This window comes from Physella acuta, unplaced genomic scaffold (assembly GCF_028476545.2).
Source record: "Physella acuta isolate Inbredline_101_S28 unplaced genomic scaffold, ASM2847654v3 ptg000123l, whole genome shotgun sequence".
NCBI lineage: Eukaryota > Metazoa > Mollusca > Gastropoda > Physidae > Physella > Physella acuta.
In genome coordinates this window covers 504616-520448 of record NW_026731642.1, presented here as the reverse complement: position 1 = coordinate 520448, position 15833 = coordinate 504616, and the positions used below count along the sequence as shown (strand labels likewise).

The window sequence follows — 15833 nt, the reverse complement described above, 5'->3', positions numbered from 1 at the left end:
ATTGGAAGATATCACAACAATCAATATAATGAGTTGATTACATAATGAGTTGGTCACATGATGAGTTGACCACAAGAATCAAAATAACAAGTTGACCACAAGAATCAAAATGACAAGTTGACCACAACAATTCACATGATGAGGTGACCACAAGAATCAAAATGACAAGTTGACCACAACAATTCACATGATGAGTTGACCACAAGAATCAAGATGAAAAGTTGACCACAACAATTCACATGATGAGGTGACCACTAGAATCAACAAGACAAGTTGACCACAAGAATCTACATGATAAATTGACCACATGACAAGTAGACCAGAAGAATCAAAATGATAAATTGACCACATGACAAGTTGACAACAAGAATCCACATGATAAATTGACCACATGACAAGTTGACAACAAGAATCCACATGATAAATTGACCACATGACAAGCTGACCACAAGAGCCAACATGAGAAAACAAGCTAAGCCTCACAACATAAGAACCAGGAAGTCAGGACGAGGTGAGCTCTAACAGGTTGTGACAGCTGGACGACTTGCAAGGACTGTCCGGGGGAAACTGGGGGTCAGAGTTGGCCATGTGCATAGGGGACAGGGCAGTGTGGATCTGCTGGGAGACACGGCGACCGCGGCGTAGAAAAGTCTCCAGCTTGTCGACACAGGCGTCTTGGTATTCATGGACCCACCTGTCCAGAACAAAACAGTGGTTTGTTATATACATTTGATGCACTTCAAGAACGAAAAACAAAAATAAAAAATTGAAGAAAGTGAATTGAATACGTTTGTGAAATCTGGTTTAACTAGCAAGAAGAGATAACAGTTGATACAAAGTTTTGTCAAGTACAATGCAGGATGCAGGTTGAATAGTATATGGTGTCTAACTCAGGTCTAGAATATTTTGTCGTCCCCCCCCCCCCCCGCTAATTAATTACACATTGCTGGGTAATTCCTCATACTCCGCCGTTGAGAATTGTAACAGTTAAATGTAGATGAATGTATGTTTCGAGTATGTATCTTAAAAAGGCGATATGAATATAAAATATAGGATGGGTGTGCGCATGCGCTAAGGAAAGGAAGCAGAAAGAGGTAGATAGAGCGCGGGGAGATGACGAAACTGGAGTCGTGGTTCTAGTAGTGTAGCTGATATCAATAAAATACTGTAAAATCACCAATAATGTGGTTTGTATTTGCCTTTAGTTTGTGCCATGAACCCAGTCATACAAAAGGGCTGTGACAAGAATAAATGTTATATCTATAACTATCCCTACCCAAAACATATCCTTAACTTATCTCTAACCCTATTCCAATTATTATAATTAGTACTTGGGGGGTAATGTCCGATTGTATGTTTTTTGGGTGAGAGTAATTGAATAGAGGGGGGGGGGTAATGTCCTGCTCCCATCAAACCCAAGAGCAAAACCCAACAGCTCACATTAAGCCAAAGTGTAAAACCCAAGAGCACTGACTCACCTGACACTGTTGAATCTGACGACCCCCCTCATATCGGCTGGCAACTTCTCCACTGGAGGCCACTCAAAGTTGTCTATGATGGGGACGATGTTACAGTTGGTCTCTAGGGCGGCAGCTATCTCTTTATGGACCCAGTCCTCTTGGGCCTCGTCACCTGCAACACAATACTCCATCAAACACACTGTACCACACATTTTTATAAAGGTCCTTGTTACATTGGGCCTTTGGGGCCTCGTCACCTGTAACACAATACTCCATCAAACACAATGTACCACACATTTTTCTACAGTAAAGGTTTTTGTTACATTGGGCCTCGTCACCTGCAACACAATACTCCATCAAACACACTGTACCACACATTTTTCTCCATAAAGGTCCTTGTTAGTCATAGCGATGAATTTGGCAAATTAAGAAATTTCCCATGTTTCTTGACCTCAGCATATGAAGGGATAGTGTGGTCAGCCCTATGCACAGCCAACTTTACTTTCCCCAATGCAAGTCAGGTACCCATTAAAGCTGGGTGGACTCAGGGACAACCTACAGTTTATGTCAGAAATCGAGATCCAAACTCGAGACCATCTTCCTAGCAGCCAAATACCACATCAAAGTCAAGAGAACTTAAACACCTAACAAAGGTCAAGAAAATGAGTACCTATACACCTGACAAAGGTCAAGAAAATGAGTACCTCTACACCTGACAAAGGTCAAGAAAATGAGTACCTCTACACCTGACAAAGGTCAAGAAAATGAGTACCTATACACCTGACAAAGGTCAAGAAAATGAGTACCTTTAAGCATGACAAAGGTCAAGAAAATGAGTACACCTGATAAAGGTCACAAAAATGAGTACCTATACACCTGTCCAGAGAGTCAGGTGTGAGTATGAGAACAAAGTGGCTGGACATCTGGATGCTGTACAGCAGGTTCTCATCAAACTTCCCTGCACGCAGCCTGTCAATGTCCAGGAACACAGAGAACCCTCTCAGCTGCAGGTGAACTTTGAGTAGGCTGAAACACAGGATAGCACAACTTATGCTGGATTCACATGTAACACCCAACAAGACAAATAAAGCTTGGTTCACAGCTAACACACAACCAGTGGAATAAAGCTAGATTCACATCTAACACACAACAAGACAAATAAAGCTTGGTTCACAGCTAACTCACAACCAGTGGAATAAAGCTAGATTCACATCTAACACACAACAAGACAAATAAAGCTTGATTCACAGCTAACACACAACCAGTGGAATAAAGCTAGATTCACATCTAACACACAACAAGACAAATAAAGCTTGATTCACATGTAACAGAGAAATCAAACTTCCAAAACATGACATTCAATCTATTTAATAAGTTACATTTTCAAAGTCCAACATAGCAAATGTTTTTCTTATATTCTAGATTAAAAACTATATTTTGTAAGCACAATGTGCCTAATCTCAACCTTGTAAATCTGACAAAGTTAAAAAAAAATGTTCTTAGTATCTTAAAAAAAATACCACCAATGTGCATTCAGTCACAAAAAAAATGACCTTTTTAAAAAAAACTGACCTGGCAAGTTGAGAACCACTGGACCTTCTGTAACAAATAAAGACATCGATACACCTGAGGGTAGTCAGGTTGACACTGAGGCTGGGGTCCAGGGCCGGCAGGTGGTGGTGGTGGTGGTGGTGGGGCAGGCTGGGCGTCTCAGGGGTGGTCAGGTCTGGACAAATTGAAGCAAATGGTCAGAAGAATGCTAGACAAAATTTAAAGCTGAATCAACTCATCGTCATCATCTTTTCCCATTTGTGCCCAAGACACATGGGGCAGGTGAAGTAGAGTTCATCTGTTTCAATGAGCTCTGCATATAGGTGGATAATGTGGTCAGCACTATGCCCTACTGCCCAGTGACCTTCTCTATGACTAGGATCTGATGCCTGTGTATAGTGTCATGAATGGTACTACGTTGTGTATACTGTCATGAATGCTACTACTTGACATACTACCTTTTCTATGAACCATGATCTGCTGCCTGTGTATACAGTTATGAATGCTATTACGTGACATACTACCTTTTCTATGAACCATGATCTGCCGTCTGTGTATACAGTTATGAATGCTATTACGTGACATACTACCTTCTCTATGAACCATGATCTGCCGCCTGTGTATACTGTTATAAATGCCACTACGTGACATACTACCTTCTCTATGAACCATGATCTGCCGCCCGTGTATACTGTTATGAATGCCACTACGTGACATACTACCTTTTCTATGAACCATGATCTGCCGCCTGTGTATACTGTTATGAATGCCACTACGTGACATACTACCTTTTCTATGAACCATGATCTGCCGTCTGTGTATACAGTTATGAATGCCACTACGTGACATACTACCTTCTCTATGAACCATGATCTGCCGCCCGTGTATACTGTTATGAATGCCACTACGTGACATACTACCTTTTCTATGAACCATGATCTGCCGCCTGTGTATACTGTTATGAATGCCACTACGTGACATACTACCTTTTCTATGAACCATGATCTGCCGCCTGTGTATACTGTTATGAATGCCACTACGTGACATACTACCTTTTCTATGAACCATGATCTGCCGTCTGTGTATACAGTTATGAATGCCACTACGTGACATACTACCTTCTCTATGAACCATGATCTGCCGCCTGTGTATACTGTTATGAATGCCACACTCTTCCTTCAACTCCTCCTCCTTAAGGGACTTGATCTCAAACTTGTCCACCCCTTGACGCAGCATCCAGTAGGTGTACTGCGACAGTTCAGGGTTGATGGACATGAGCCAGTTGTCCAGACCAGTGCCATCGCTGATGGAGTAGTCGGCTGTGATCTTCAGAGATTTGAGTTCCCTGGCAAATCTGAAATAAACAAACAAGGTGAACATTTCTATTCCTTGGCAAACCTGAAATAAACAAACAAGGTAAACATTTCCATCCCCTGGCCAACCTGAAATAAACAAACAAGGTAAACTTTTTCAATTCCAATTGACATTAATCTCACAGTAGAAGCTTGATGATAAATTTAATTCCGAATCTAGATTTAACAGTTAGGCTATTACAAATTTTGCTTAAATTATGTGACACCTATTTTTAGTAAACAGCATGGTCTAGCAGCAGAAGACTTGCTTAGTTAAAACACACAAATGTTGATATATTTATTGAATTTTTAAACACTAGTTTTTTCTCACTAATTTATAGTTTTAACTAATCAACATAAAATATACCAACCTTTTTCTAACAATGGAAGACTCCATTCCAAGACCTTGATGTAGATCATCATCAGTCAATATAAGCAGAATGTCCCCGTCTACTCGAGATTCACGAAATTTGCCAGCGTAGTCTTCAAAACCAATCTACAACAAATTGAGACAAATTAAAAAAACAAAAGCATAATTTTGGCTGACTGTCCCTTTATTAAGTAAATTATCCTTTCAAACCTAACAGTTGATGGACCAAGTGAAGTAGAATTCAACTGTTTTTGTGACATAAGCATTTAAGGAGATAGCCTTTACATTCCCTAACATGTGTGCTGTGTTTTTTCACCTGAGTAACCCAGTAGACAACATCATCCACTGTCCACAGTGGGACTTGCTGGGACAACTTGTGGGGGATTTTCTCTCCGATGATCTTCAAGGCTTCAGCTGCCAACTTAGAGGCTACTGTGTTGGGACTGCCTGCTATTTTCTTCAGTGGTTCAACTGCGTCTATCTCATGGAAGATCTGCATATAACAATCAGGTACATTTCACTCTGATAACTGTTAATACTTTTACAAGTTATATGTGCAATACAAATGACTTATGTAGTAATGGGCAATACTAACGATAGATGCTGTGTAGGCAATACGAATGATAACAGTTCAAAATTTTTTAGATTATTAAAAAAAATATACAAGGTAAAAGTGTTTCTATTTACACTCTTCAGCTTAAAGGCAAATGAAGTTGAGTTTGTCTGCCTCAGTGACCTAGGCATATTAAGAAATAACTTGACTTTACTTTCTCCAACATGTGTCAGGTACCGGTCAGAGCTGGGTGGAATTCACTAATAAGAATTGTTTAGTATTAAAAAAAATTACTATTTAAAAAAAACCAATTAAAAATAGAAAGATTACTCTAAAAATGGACATGTAATTAAATTAGCCTGGTCACCAAAAGATGCCAGGTACATATGAAAAAGAAAACTCAATGGCCAGATTGGTAACTAGATACATTCTTATCTACTAGACCCATCATGGAGAATGTGGGAAACATATCAGTGGTTTAAGATCAAATTATGTTAAAATAAAAAAAACAACAAATGGATTGTATTTTCTCTGGAATAAATGTTATTCCCTGACACATAACGAAACAAAACAAAAAGCAGTTGTTATTTTGCATGGACCAGTTAGTCAGGTAACAAAACAGTATCTCATGTTTTCAAAAAAAGCAATAAGGTTAGTCAAAAGGAGAAATACCCAAATATACCTTTGATATAAACAAAAAAATAATTTTTTTATGAATCCACTTCTTAATGCCATATATGTGGGGTATTAATATGCCATGCATAAAGACTAATGATACATATTACACTAAATAAACATGATTAGATTGTTTCATATGTAACACAATTGATAATCCACATTTTAGGACTCCAGAAAAAAACAAGGAAAATTTAAACACTCATTTGAATGCTATCTTACAAAAAATATAATAAAGCTCTGAATTCTTTAAAATATATTTGCAGTGCATATACAAATTGTCACTATTTAATTACCAGTTAAAATTATTCTTTTGATAATTATTTAAAAAAAAATTGTAACTTATACCAACTTAAAATAATGTTATTGGTATACTGACTCCAATATCTTAAGGGGTAAATAAAACCAAAAAATAGCATTAACATAAGTGAATACTATTTTAAAATAACTGAACATTAAAAGTTATTTGTAATCTGAATGATACAAAAATATTTATAAATCATAACAATCGTTAATTATTTTAACAAACTTATTTTAAAGACTGTCAATTATAGGAACAACCAAATTATTTTAATAAATTAATATGTTTTTGAACTTGACCCTCTAGAACCAGTGTTGTGATCTAACTATCAGAAATCAATTCTTTATTGGAACATAAAAGAAATTTACTAAAAAAAAATAATTTTATGACAAAAAATGTAAATTTAATTTAATGATACTTGAGAGAAAGTGAACATTTTGCTGCACTGTGTCAAAGACAATATGATGTTATACTTGATTTACACATGTGAACGTTGAACTGATTTACAGCTAAAAATCCCTTGTGGTGTCACATTTATCAGGGCTTCAACTATTTTGTCAGACATTTGTCACCTAAATTTCATCTCTTGACCAGGTATCACATTAGGGAAATATAAATTTCCTGAGCTATTTAGTCACTGTGATTCTAATGATACAATCAGGAATAGCTGACATGGATTACACAAAGTATACTTGACTGGCTCTCCTCAATTAGCCATATTTAATAGGTGGTACAGCGAGTTTTGTCAATAACAATACTTTGTACTCAATCTTACCCAATAGCCTAGTCTTATCCAATATCTAACCCTACCAAAAAAGTTATGGTATCATTATAAATGCTACATATATCAGAACTGGTAAATGATAATACTGACTTTAAAAAATATAAATAACTAATTTTGTCTACTACAAATGTTTACTCTCAAATGTTGTAATTATTGGTTTAAGTTGCATTTCATCAGTTACTAAATACTTTGGAGTTAAATCTTTGTAATACAAATCATCATTATAAGAAGTAGCCTAATGTTTTTATCAATGAGTTTTAAATTTGTGTATCCTTTTGAAAAGAATGAGTAGTAGCCTACTTTGAAAGCTGTAGCAAAATTTAAGAAAAAAAATAGTTCTCCATTTAATAGTCAAATTAGAAGGAAAGAATGTTTTTATATTCAAGATAATTAGTAAAATAACATCTGCCAAACATTTAATGTATATGCTTTTTTTCTGGAAGACTTTGAACTGAGTGTATTATATTTGTAATCAGAATGTCAACATGGGTTCTAGAGGGTTAAGTTACTAAAAATGAGTACAGGTTGAAACTCTATAAGCAATTTAAAAAAAATAACTTGGAAATAAACCAAACATGTCAACCAAAATCATGAATAGTATAAGGATGGAACTAACAGATACTTCACACTCAAAGTGTAGGAACTCTTCAGTGGGTTGCCTTTCTTTCTGCTATTAAAAAACACAACATTACCCTGCATCATTCCAAATAATGTGAAGAATTTTTTTGTTTACTAGCACAGAGTGTTATGAGAGAGAGAAGAGAAAAAATAAATAAAAGTTGATGCAGTTAATTTGATTCTAAATTAACATCATTTTACAGCAATCTTTGATGGGTTATACAATTAAAACAGCTGAAATTATAATTAAAGACAAACTGGCAGACTACACAATCAAAATTCTAAACATGTACGAGTTAAGTAATTCTGCAATAAGGTTAATTTTAGAGAGCTGATTAAAAAATACCACTTCAAGTATAAATGAAACAATAATTTACATTGATTAGTTTCCAAACCTAGTTACTATATACAGAGTCCTCAGGCAAAACGAGCTAAGTCAGTTAAAAAATTGAGTTGTCCCTAGAGCCTTTATAATTAAATGTCAATTATAGTATTACACAAACTTTTGTTCTATAAGATCTACTTTAAAATAAAAAATCCTAAAATTAGCCAACAAGAACATTTTTTTTAAAAGTCTATTTGCGCAAAATTGATCTGAAGTCTTCTTCTTTCTTCTTCTGCATTTTTAATTGAATTTATGTTGGAGGATTTAAACAACAAGTCTAACCATTTGGATCTGAAGTGACTTAGCAGATTTTGCAAATGAAGTCCTCAATATACACAATGTCAAACGTCAGACAAACAACGAGATAGATTTTAGTTCCTGTACCTCATGCCTACCCTGCTCTGCTTTGATGATGGCCTCCATGGCAAAATGGAACGCTGCCAGAGCCTGCGCCTCCTGCCTGCGAGAAAACAACAAGGGGATCAGCCGCTTGAGCCAGATCTTATCCCGACCCTGCTTGTGGGTCACGTCACTCTGTGCAAACTGGGAGGGTTTGTTGGAGTTGATAAATGGCAGAACCTAGAGGAAAATAATCAAAATAAATTTTATACCAGCTCATAATGGCAAATCCTGGGAGAAAAAAGGCATCAAAATAATAAGTTTATGACAATATACCAGCTCATTTTCATAAGTTAATAAATTAAATTAAAAATTTAAACTTACAACATTTTGAAAGATGTATTTCAAAATATTCTAAACAGATATAAAAAACATTTATTTAACTAGGTTAACTTACCAAATCAAGTGTACCAGATTTTATGACGGAAGCTTCCAATTCTTTGTTGGCCACCAGAGCAGAGATGGCCAAACAGGCATAGTAGCGTATACTGTTGTCATCACTAAAGGCCAGTGGGAACAGCCACTCTGGTACCTGGTAACAATACACACATCAGTAAACTCTTACAGCACATTGTGATGACGCAAGTTTTTAGGCAGCATTAACACACGGTCAAGGAGAGGAGATTGGTGTAGCATTTAATTAAATACCAGTCATTGGTCAAGTAGTTGAAGTAGGTAGGAACCAATAGAATAGCCAGACCAATGAAGAGTGAGATGGCCAGTCACAGTCACAAGTTTGTTGGACAGAGGTATTGTTATTAGGCAGTTGAGCAAGAGATCATTATAGTAATAGAAGATTACAGTTGAGAAGTAGAAAGTTCTAGTCGAAAAGTTAAATGGTAGCTGAAGTATAGAGTCAAGATATAGTTAAACAGATGATAGTAGAATTAGGATAAGTTACAATTCATTAGTGAATATAGCTAATAAACTTTAGTATTATTTAAATTTGGAACCTGTGTCAGCTGTTGTATTTTTATATTGGAGAAAGCACTAGGCTCATGAAAGAAGGTCTACAAATCCCCGTACAAGTTATATAAGTACAAATGAATGTATAACCTCTACCACCACACACATAATGATGTTGCTGTGAATTTTTAAACCTGAAAGCGCGCCAAGCCACGATCGTGGCTTTGCTGTTATATAACTTACAACGCGTACGGCCACGTGGCGCGCGCTTTCAGGGTTAATAGTTCAACACAGAGCATTGAGAGAAGTCAAACTCAGCCCACCCTCCCCCACACCCCCCTTACCTTATGTTTGGACATGATCTCCTGGTTCTCAGCCCCACCAAACAGTGACAGGTTGGCTAAAGCTTTTGCGCACCGCCTCAGTATAGAGTAATCAGTGCCGCACCTGCACCAGCGCAGGATCACATCCAGGCCACCAAGGTTGATGACTTTGGTACAAGTCTCCTCTGATAGCTTGAACATGTTCTCCAGGATACCTAGGGTGTAGTACTAAGATCTTAGCACAAGAACATTAAAAAACCAGAACATTAGAAAACCATAAAATGGCGAAAACAAAATTAAATGCTGTTCCTTTCTGTGAAGGTGGGGGGTGAATAGAAGAGGGTGGGGAAAATGCAATATCACCAAATGTGAGGGTGGGGGTGATGAAGATGATACCAGCCTGGTTATAGTTTGGAATCAACATACACAAGTCCGATCCAAGAGATAATATTCTTTATTTTCATAAATCAACTATTCTACCTAACTAATCTATACTGTACTACTACTACTTCTATCTAACTGTCCCTAGCTCTACATATCTCCGACTGTCTCTACCACACTATCTACTTCTAATTCTCTACCTAACTCTGACCGTTCTCTTGCGTCACCTATCTCTGTCTGCGCTGATCTAACTACTGACCCACGCTTCAGTGGTCAGCTGAAAATCCCACATAACGGGTCAGCTCCTATATTTTCATTGGTCTGTCTAACCAACTAGCTATAGTCTGATTCTACCATCAACCCTGAACTAGTGTCATCACACTTTCCCTCAAGATGTATTTCAGATAATGAAAATAAAACAAAAGATATCTTTATGGACTTGGTGGTCAATTGGGCAGGTGAAGTAGAGTTCACATTTTTCTGTGCCCTTGGCATTTAAAGAGATAATGAGGTCAGTTCTATGCCTAACTTTCCTTAAAGTGAGTCAGGTACACATTAAAGTTGTGAGGGACATCCTATCAACACAAGCCTGAGATCCAAACACGAAACTTTCAGGTGAGTAGTCATATTCTCTACTACCCAGCCACACTGCCCTATCTTTAGCGGAGACATTTTTTAACAGGCTGGCTGTAGAAGTCTCAACATATTTCTGTGGCCAACATGAGACAAACCTGTGGCGGCTTTGGCCATCTCAAGGTCACCAGCATATTCTCTGGTCATCTTCACCACAGCCTCAAGGCCATCTTTCGCTACACGCTCTCTGTTGCGCGTGGACATCACCTACATTACAAAACAAATATGGCCAGATTATTAGGTGAGATACAAGTTAAAAAGTGCAAACTTTTAGTTTTAACACAAGTCATTACTGTAAAAAAAATGCTTTTTTGACAGACGGTCCATGGGACAAGTGAGTTTGAGTTCACCTCTTTCTGTGACTTCAGTATTTGAAAGGATAGTGCGGTCAGCACTATGCCCAGCTGCCTTTACTTTCCCTAAAGTGAGTTAGATATCCACCAGAGGTTGGTGGATACAGGGACGTTCTACTTACTTGATCCTGGATTTCAAACTCAAGACTTTTGGGTTAGCAGTCTAGCGCTCTACTGATAGACCACACCATCTTATACAGTAAATTATACTTTAACTATTTTAAAAAAATGATACAGTAAAATTGGTTGAATAAAATTGTTTCATACTTGTTCTAAGAGATTAGCAGATGCTAGCAGGAGTTCCCTGTTCTGACTAGAGCAGTTGGCAATGAGCTGGTCCAGAAGGCCCTCCATCCTTATGATGTCACACAGGCTGTACGCCAGGTCCCTGCCATAGACTGGGGTGTCCCAGGCCTCTTTGGTCAGCTTTAAAATGTCCTGCAGAATTTTGATCTTCAGAACCAGGTCCGCACCTGTTTAAAGTAAAATCCGATCTTGCTCTCATAATCATGGTTAAAATTTAGTGACACAGAATTTTGTCAAAACATGTATCCAAAGGTTCTACATTAATAAAATAATAGTAGCCAATTTTGCTTTTAACTTTGTTATTGATATATATAACTATATAGACCTATATAAGTAATATAACTTATTTATATCTACATATGTATATATAAGCTGCTAGGTATATATATATATATATATATATATATATATATATATATATATATATATATATATATATATATATATATATATATATTTTGATGGAGACAAATGTCATACATTAATACAATAACTAATAATATGTCAGAACTATAAATATTTCAACTATAACAACAAGATGTTTGATGAACAATACTTACAGCTAAACGACATGCTACTACAATTCAAGAAAAAGCACACAATGAAAAATTAACATTTTCTACGCATTAGTTTTATTTATTCTGAGGTACAGCAGAGATGTAAGAGCAGGGTCACCATTTTATTTCACCAGGAGCAGAGAAAATTACGTTTTACCAAAGCCACTAAATCAAGATAAATTGAACAGTTTTTGATACATGATTTGACTCAAGTTCTGTCGAAAACCAAAACAAGTTTTCACTTTGACTGGTGTGTTTTAATGTTGACTTTAAAAAAGTTTTTATGGTAGAAAAATAATTAATCTAGTCCTGTTAGTTTTAAGTCAATTTTATTCTAAATGATTCAGCTCTTCTTGTATTCAAGTAAAGCAAATGAACATATTTTTGTTCATTATATTTAAATTAAAAAAAAGTTTGAAAATAATTCTTGACTGTACTGTATGATTAGTAAAGTTTTATTTATTTGTCTATATTGATATGTTAGGATGAGGTTAGGTAAAATGAAAAACCCATTACCCTTTGTTACCAAACCTTTTAAAAAAAAACAAAAAAAAAACTGCAAATGACCTCCCTTTGTTACCAAATCCTTATCAAAAACTACACATGAAACCACAAAAGAAGTTCTATTCAACACATGACATCTGGATGAAGCAACAGTGAAATGATGTCAACCCTGCTCTCACCTTCTACCTCAATGCCCTCAACTAGCATCCCCCTGAGGAGTGCCAGCTCACCTCTCATTTGGACAATGTGGTGCTCCAGCTTCTGGGACAGCGTCTGGTAGCTCAGCTTCAAATTGTGACGGTACTTGCTCAGGGAATAACCATGGGGAAATCTCAGCGGGTACTTTGTGTAGAAACAGCTGCATCCATCGCTACTGTCTAAGTCCTCAGTTATCAAACAGGGTGAACTGGTACCCTGGCAATCATCAAAGTCTCCTACAGCCGTCAGAATAGGTTGGTAGGAGCCTAATGGTAGTTCACCAGGGGCAGATTCGAATGTTTCATCTTTATCAACCGATGGATCGACATGTGGGGTTGAGTCAACATCATCAGACTCGACGGCCTGAGGTATTGTCTCCAGTCCTCTGGTTGTCATCATAAGTTTGGCTGAAGTATTTATAAGTTTCTTTTTACGTTTATTCTTCGATGTGGGAGTCACAACATCATCATCACTAGCTTCTCCAGAGGACACGTCAATATTTGATAAATCAAAATAAACCTTGGTTGTTTCTGAGACTTTAGGCTTGATATTTATTAACTTAAATGTACTGCCTATTTGATCTACTGAGCTAGTTCGGCCAGGTAGCTGTTTTGAGCTGTCTGAATTGAGAAGAAGAGCATCAGACTGCGACCTTTCAATAAGTCGGGAAGCATCAAAGCAAGGATTTTTCTTCAGAGTCCAGCGTGGTGAGTGCACAGCTTGAACTGTTTGCGACTCTTCACATTCATCATTTTCTAACACAACTAGCTCATCCATTTGATAGCCGCTATAACAAAAGATAGTAGAGAAATTATATATGCAACACAAAAGTGAATGTTATTGCAAAAATAACATCTGAAGTTATCAGACTAATTCCTTTATCCAACCCTCAATAAGGATACCAGAAACAAGTTGGATAAAAAAAACTATTCAGACTTAGATCATTCTCCATTAGCCATTTGAAATGAATAGGTAATTTACATCTGTTTATAGGCCCCTAAATATTAATAAGCACACACAAATATATAAAGAGATTGATTAGCTGTAAAAGTCTATTCAATCTACTATTGTGTATCAATTAGTCTAATTACATTAGGCTTATGTTTAGTTCTGTTATTAGTCAAATTTTAGTAATGCATAATACACATTTTGGTTTTTCAGAAGTCAAAGCCACATATAGTGTTTCACTATAATGCTAGGTTTCCTGGATACTTAAAAACTTTAACTGGTGTTGAAGTAACTAATCCTAGATAAGCTTACAGCATAGGTTAATATTATTAATTATACAGAAATAATGTAATTTTAAAAAAAAAATTGAGACTTTAAGTATTAGATTTAAATATTAGTTTTGTAACTACCCCTCCAATATAAATGATTATGATATAAATTAGGCCTAATTATTATAAATTATAGAACTTTAAGTTAGTGATAATTGAAGTAGCTGAACAGAAGTAAAGATACATGTCTTTATTTATAGATATAGAATATAGATAGGCTAGGTTTTTAAAAAATAAAAAACAAAATTAATATTTCAGTGTACTGTGTATGTGTTTAATTCCATCAATGTCTTTGTAGGCTCAATTTTTAATTAAAAAAATGTCTTGGCCTACATTAACTCACAATTATCCTAAGCTACAGCTATGGCATATGCGTACATATGCTGATAATTTATTAATTGCAGTCAAAGTGAACTCATGGTGAACCCTTAAGAATGTAGGGATTTTTCTCACGCCAACAATCAAACGCTATTTAATTGGAACTGTTAAAGGGCCTAATGATAATTAATAATATTTTTTACTTTTTCTAATTAAAACATTCATAAATAAACCGGGAGTGATCTCCCCTAAACTTTCTCGAATATTTTTATATAAAATAACAGGGGATGGGAACTCGGGCTATAGACATGATTTTTAATCCATTTTAAATACTTAAAGTTTTAAAAATAGAATAAAATCTCGTAGACAAAAGAATTGCACACCGAGTGAACACTAAATAAAAAAGTGCATAATAGTGCGCAATATTATTAGTATTTTAAAAATTTACATTCGTTTTTTGAGAAATCGGAAGTAGCGTAAATTACTACTTCCGATCAACGGAAATTACTCAAAATTTAACAGAAGGTAGAGAATTAGATCTTTTACTTACATGTGAAATTTCATTTATCTATCTGAAATAGTACTCAAGTTATAGGCTTTTGAAAAATTCAAAGTAGGAAAAGTACCACTTCCGGTTATTGGAAATCGCTCAAAAGTTGATACGGATCTACGATTTTGATAAAATACTTATATATGAAATTTCATCAACCTAGCTGTAACGGTACTCAAGTTATCGTGTTTACACACGGACACACACACGGACAGAATTGGATAATCCAGTTTTTCCAACTCCATTACGCATAAAACGACAAAATTTGTATATATCTGAGTTTATAATTTTTGCCCGATTAAAATAAGTCTTCTATATCCCGGATGTGATGAAGGACTGAGGAGTTAAACGGTGAAAACTGTCCAAATTTAATGTGATTTTTGTGCACGATTACAAGACTTTCTCTATACTTCGTATATTCGAGAAAGTAAAAATAAGTAGATCTATAGATTTAGGTCTATATATACTCTACAGGCCTATCTAATAATCTATCAATCAACTAATGATTCTAATCCTAACATTTTTGTGTGTTTTGGTTTTGTTTATAATAAAATATGCTCAACCGGAGGTGAACGTGAAGCGGCGCATAAAATACGCTAAAATCATCATGGAGTTTTGGTAATCTATCGTTTTGTTTTTAATTTTAAGTATTTTTAAGTGTAGTGTATGTAATAAATGACAATATGTATTATGTAGCCTAATAGTTTACAGTTTACATTCTAGACCTAATCAAGATTTGGAATCTAGATTTAGGTCTAGAATCTAGATTAGTTTCTAACATACAACAACATACAAATTTTAGACGAAGAATTCAACAACTTGCGTCATCCATATCTTTAAAGGTACAGCTTTTTAATAAATCCACCTATGGTTCCAGATCTACATTTAGGCCTGCTCTAAATTACTAAAACATTTGAACTTAATCGAAATAGCGAAGCGAACTTTATTTCAATTTATTTAAATTTACAATTTGTTCGAGCCTATAAATGTCGAATTAAATAAATTTAACATGATTTAGCCTATACTAGAAATCCAAACACAAACAAATATATATCTAGATCTATAATAGAAATGTATAA

The 15833-nt window shown here is 35.7% G+C and overlaps 1 protein-coding gene across 2 annotated transcripts; it reads right to left on the bottom strand.

The window, feature by feature from the left end:
- Nucleotides 1-260: 260 nt before the first annotated feature.
- LOC131934925 (NAD(+) hydrolase sarm1) lies at nucleotides 261-15598 on the bottom strand. 2 transcript variants are annotated; one of them, XM_059291191.1, is made up of 15 exons: nucleotides 15548-15598; nucleotides 12642-13396; nucleotides 11312-11517; nucleotides 10790-10898; nucleotides 9699-9892; nucleotides 8846-8980; nucleotides 8434-8628; nucleotides 7663-7716; nucleotides 5050-5226; nucleotides 4735-4859; nucleotides 4130-4365; nucleotides 3033-3186; nucleotides 2329-2486; nucleotides 1479-1632; nucleotides 261-694 (listed from the first exon to the last, which is right to left on the bottom strand). In XM_059291191.1, exons 2-15 carry the CDS (start codon nucleotides 13384-13386, stop codon nucleotides 502-504), a joined length of 2835 nt encoding a protein of 944 aa, XP_059147174.1. In that variant the 5' UTR covers nucleotides 13387-13396; nucleotides 15548-15598; the 3' UTR covers nucleotides 261-501. The 2 variants fall into 2 exon arrangements, with proteins under 2 accessions (XP_059147174.1, XP_059147175.1); XM_059291192.1 differs by lacking the exon at nucleotides 7663-7716.
- Nucleotides 15599-15833: the final 235 nt, after the last annotated feature.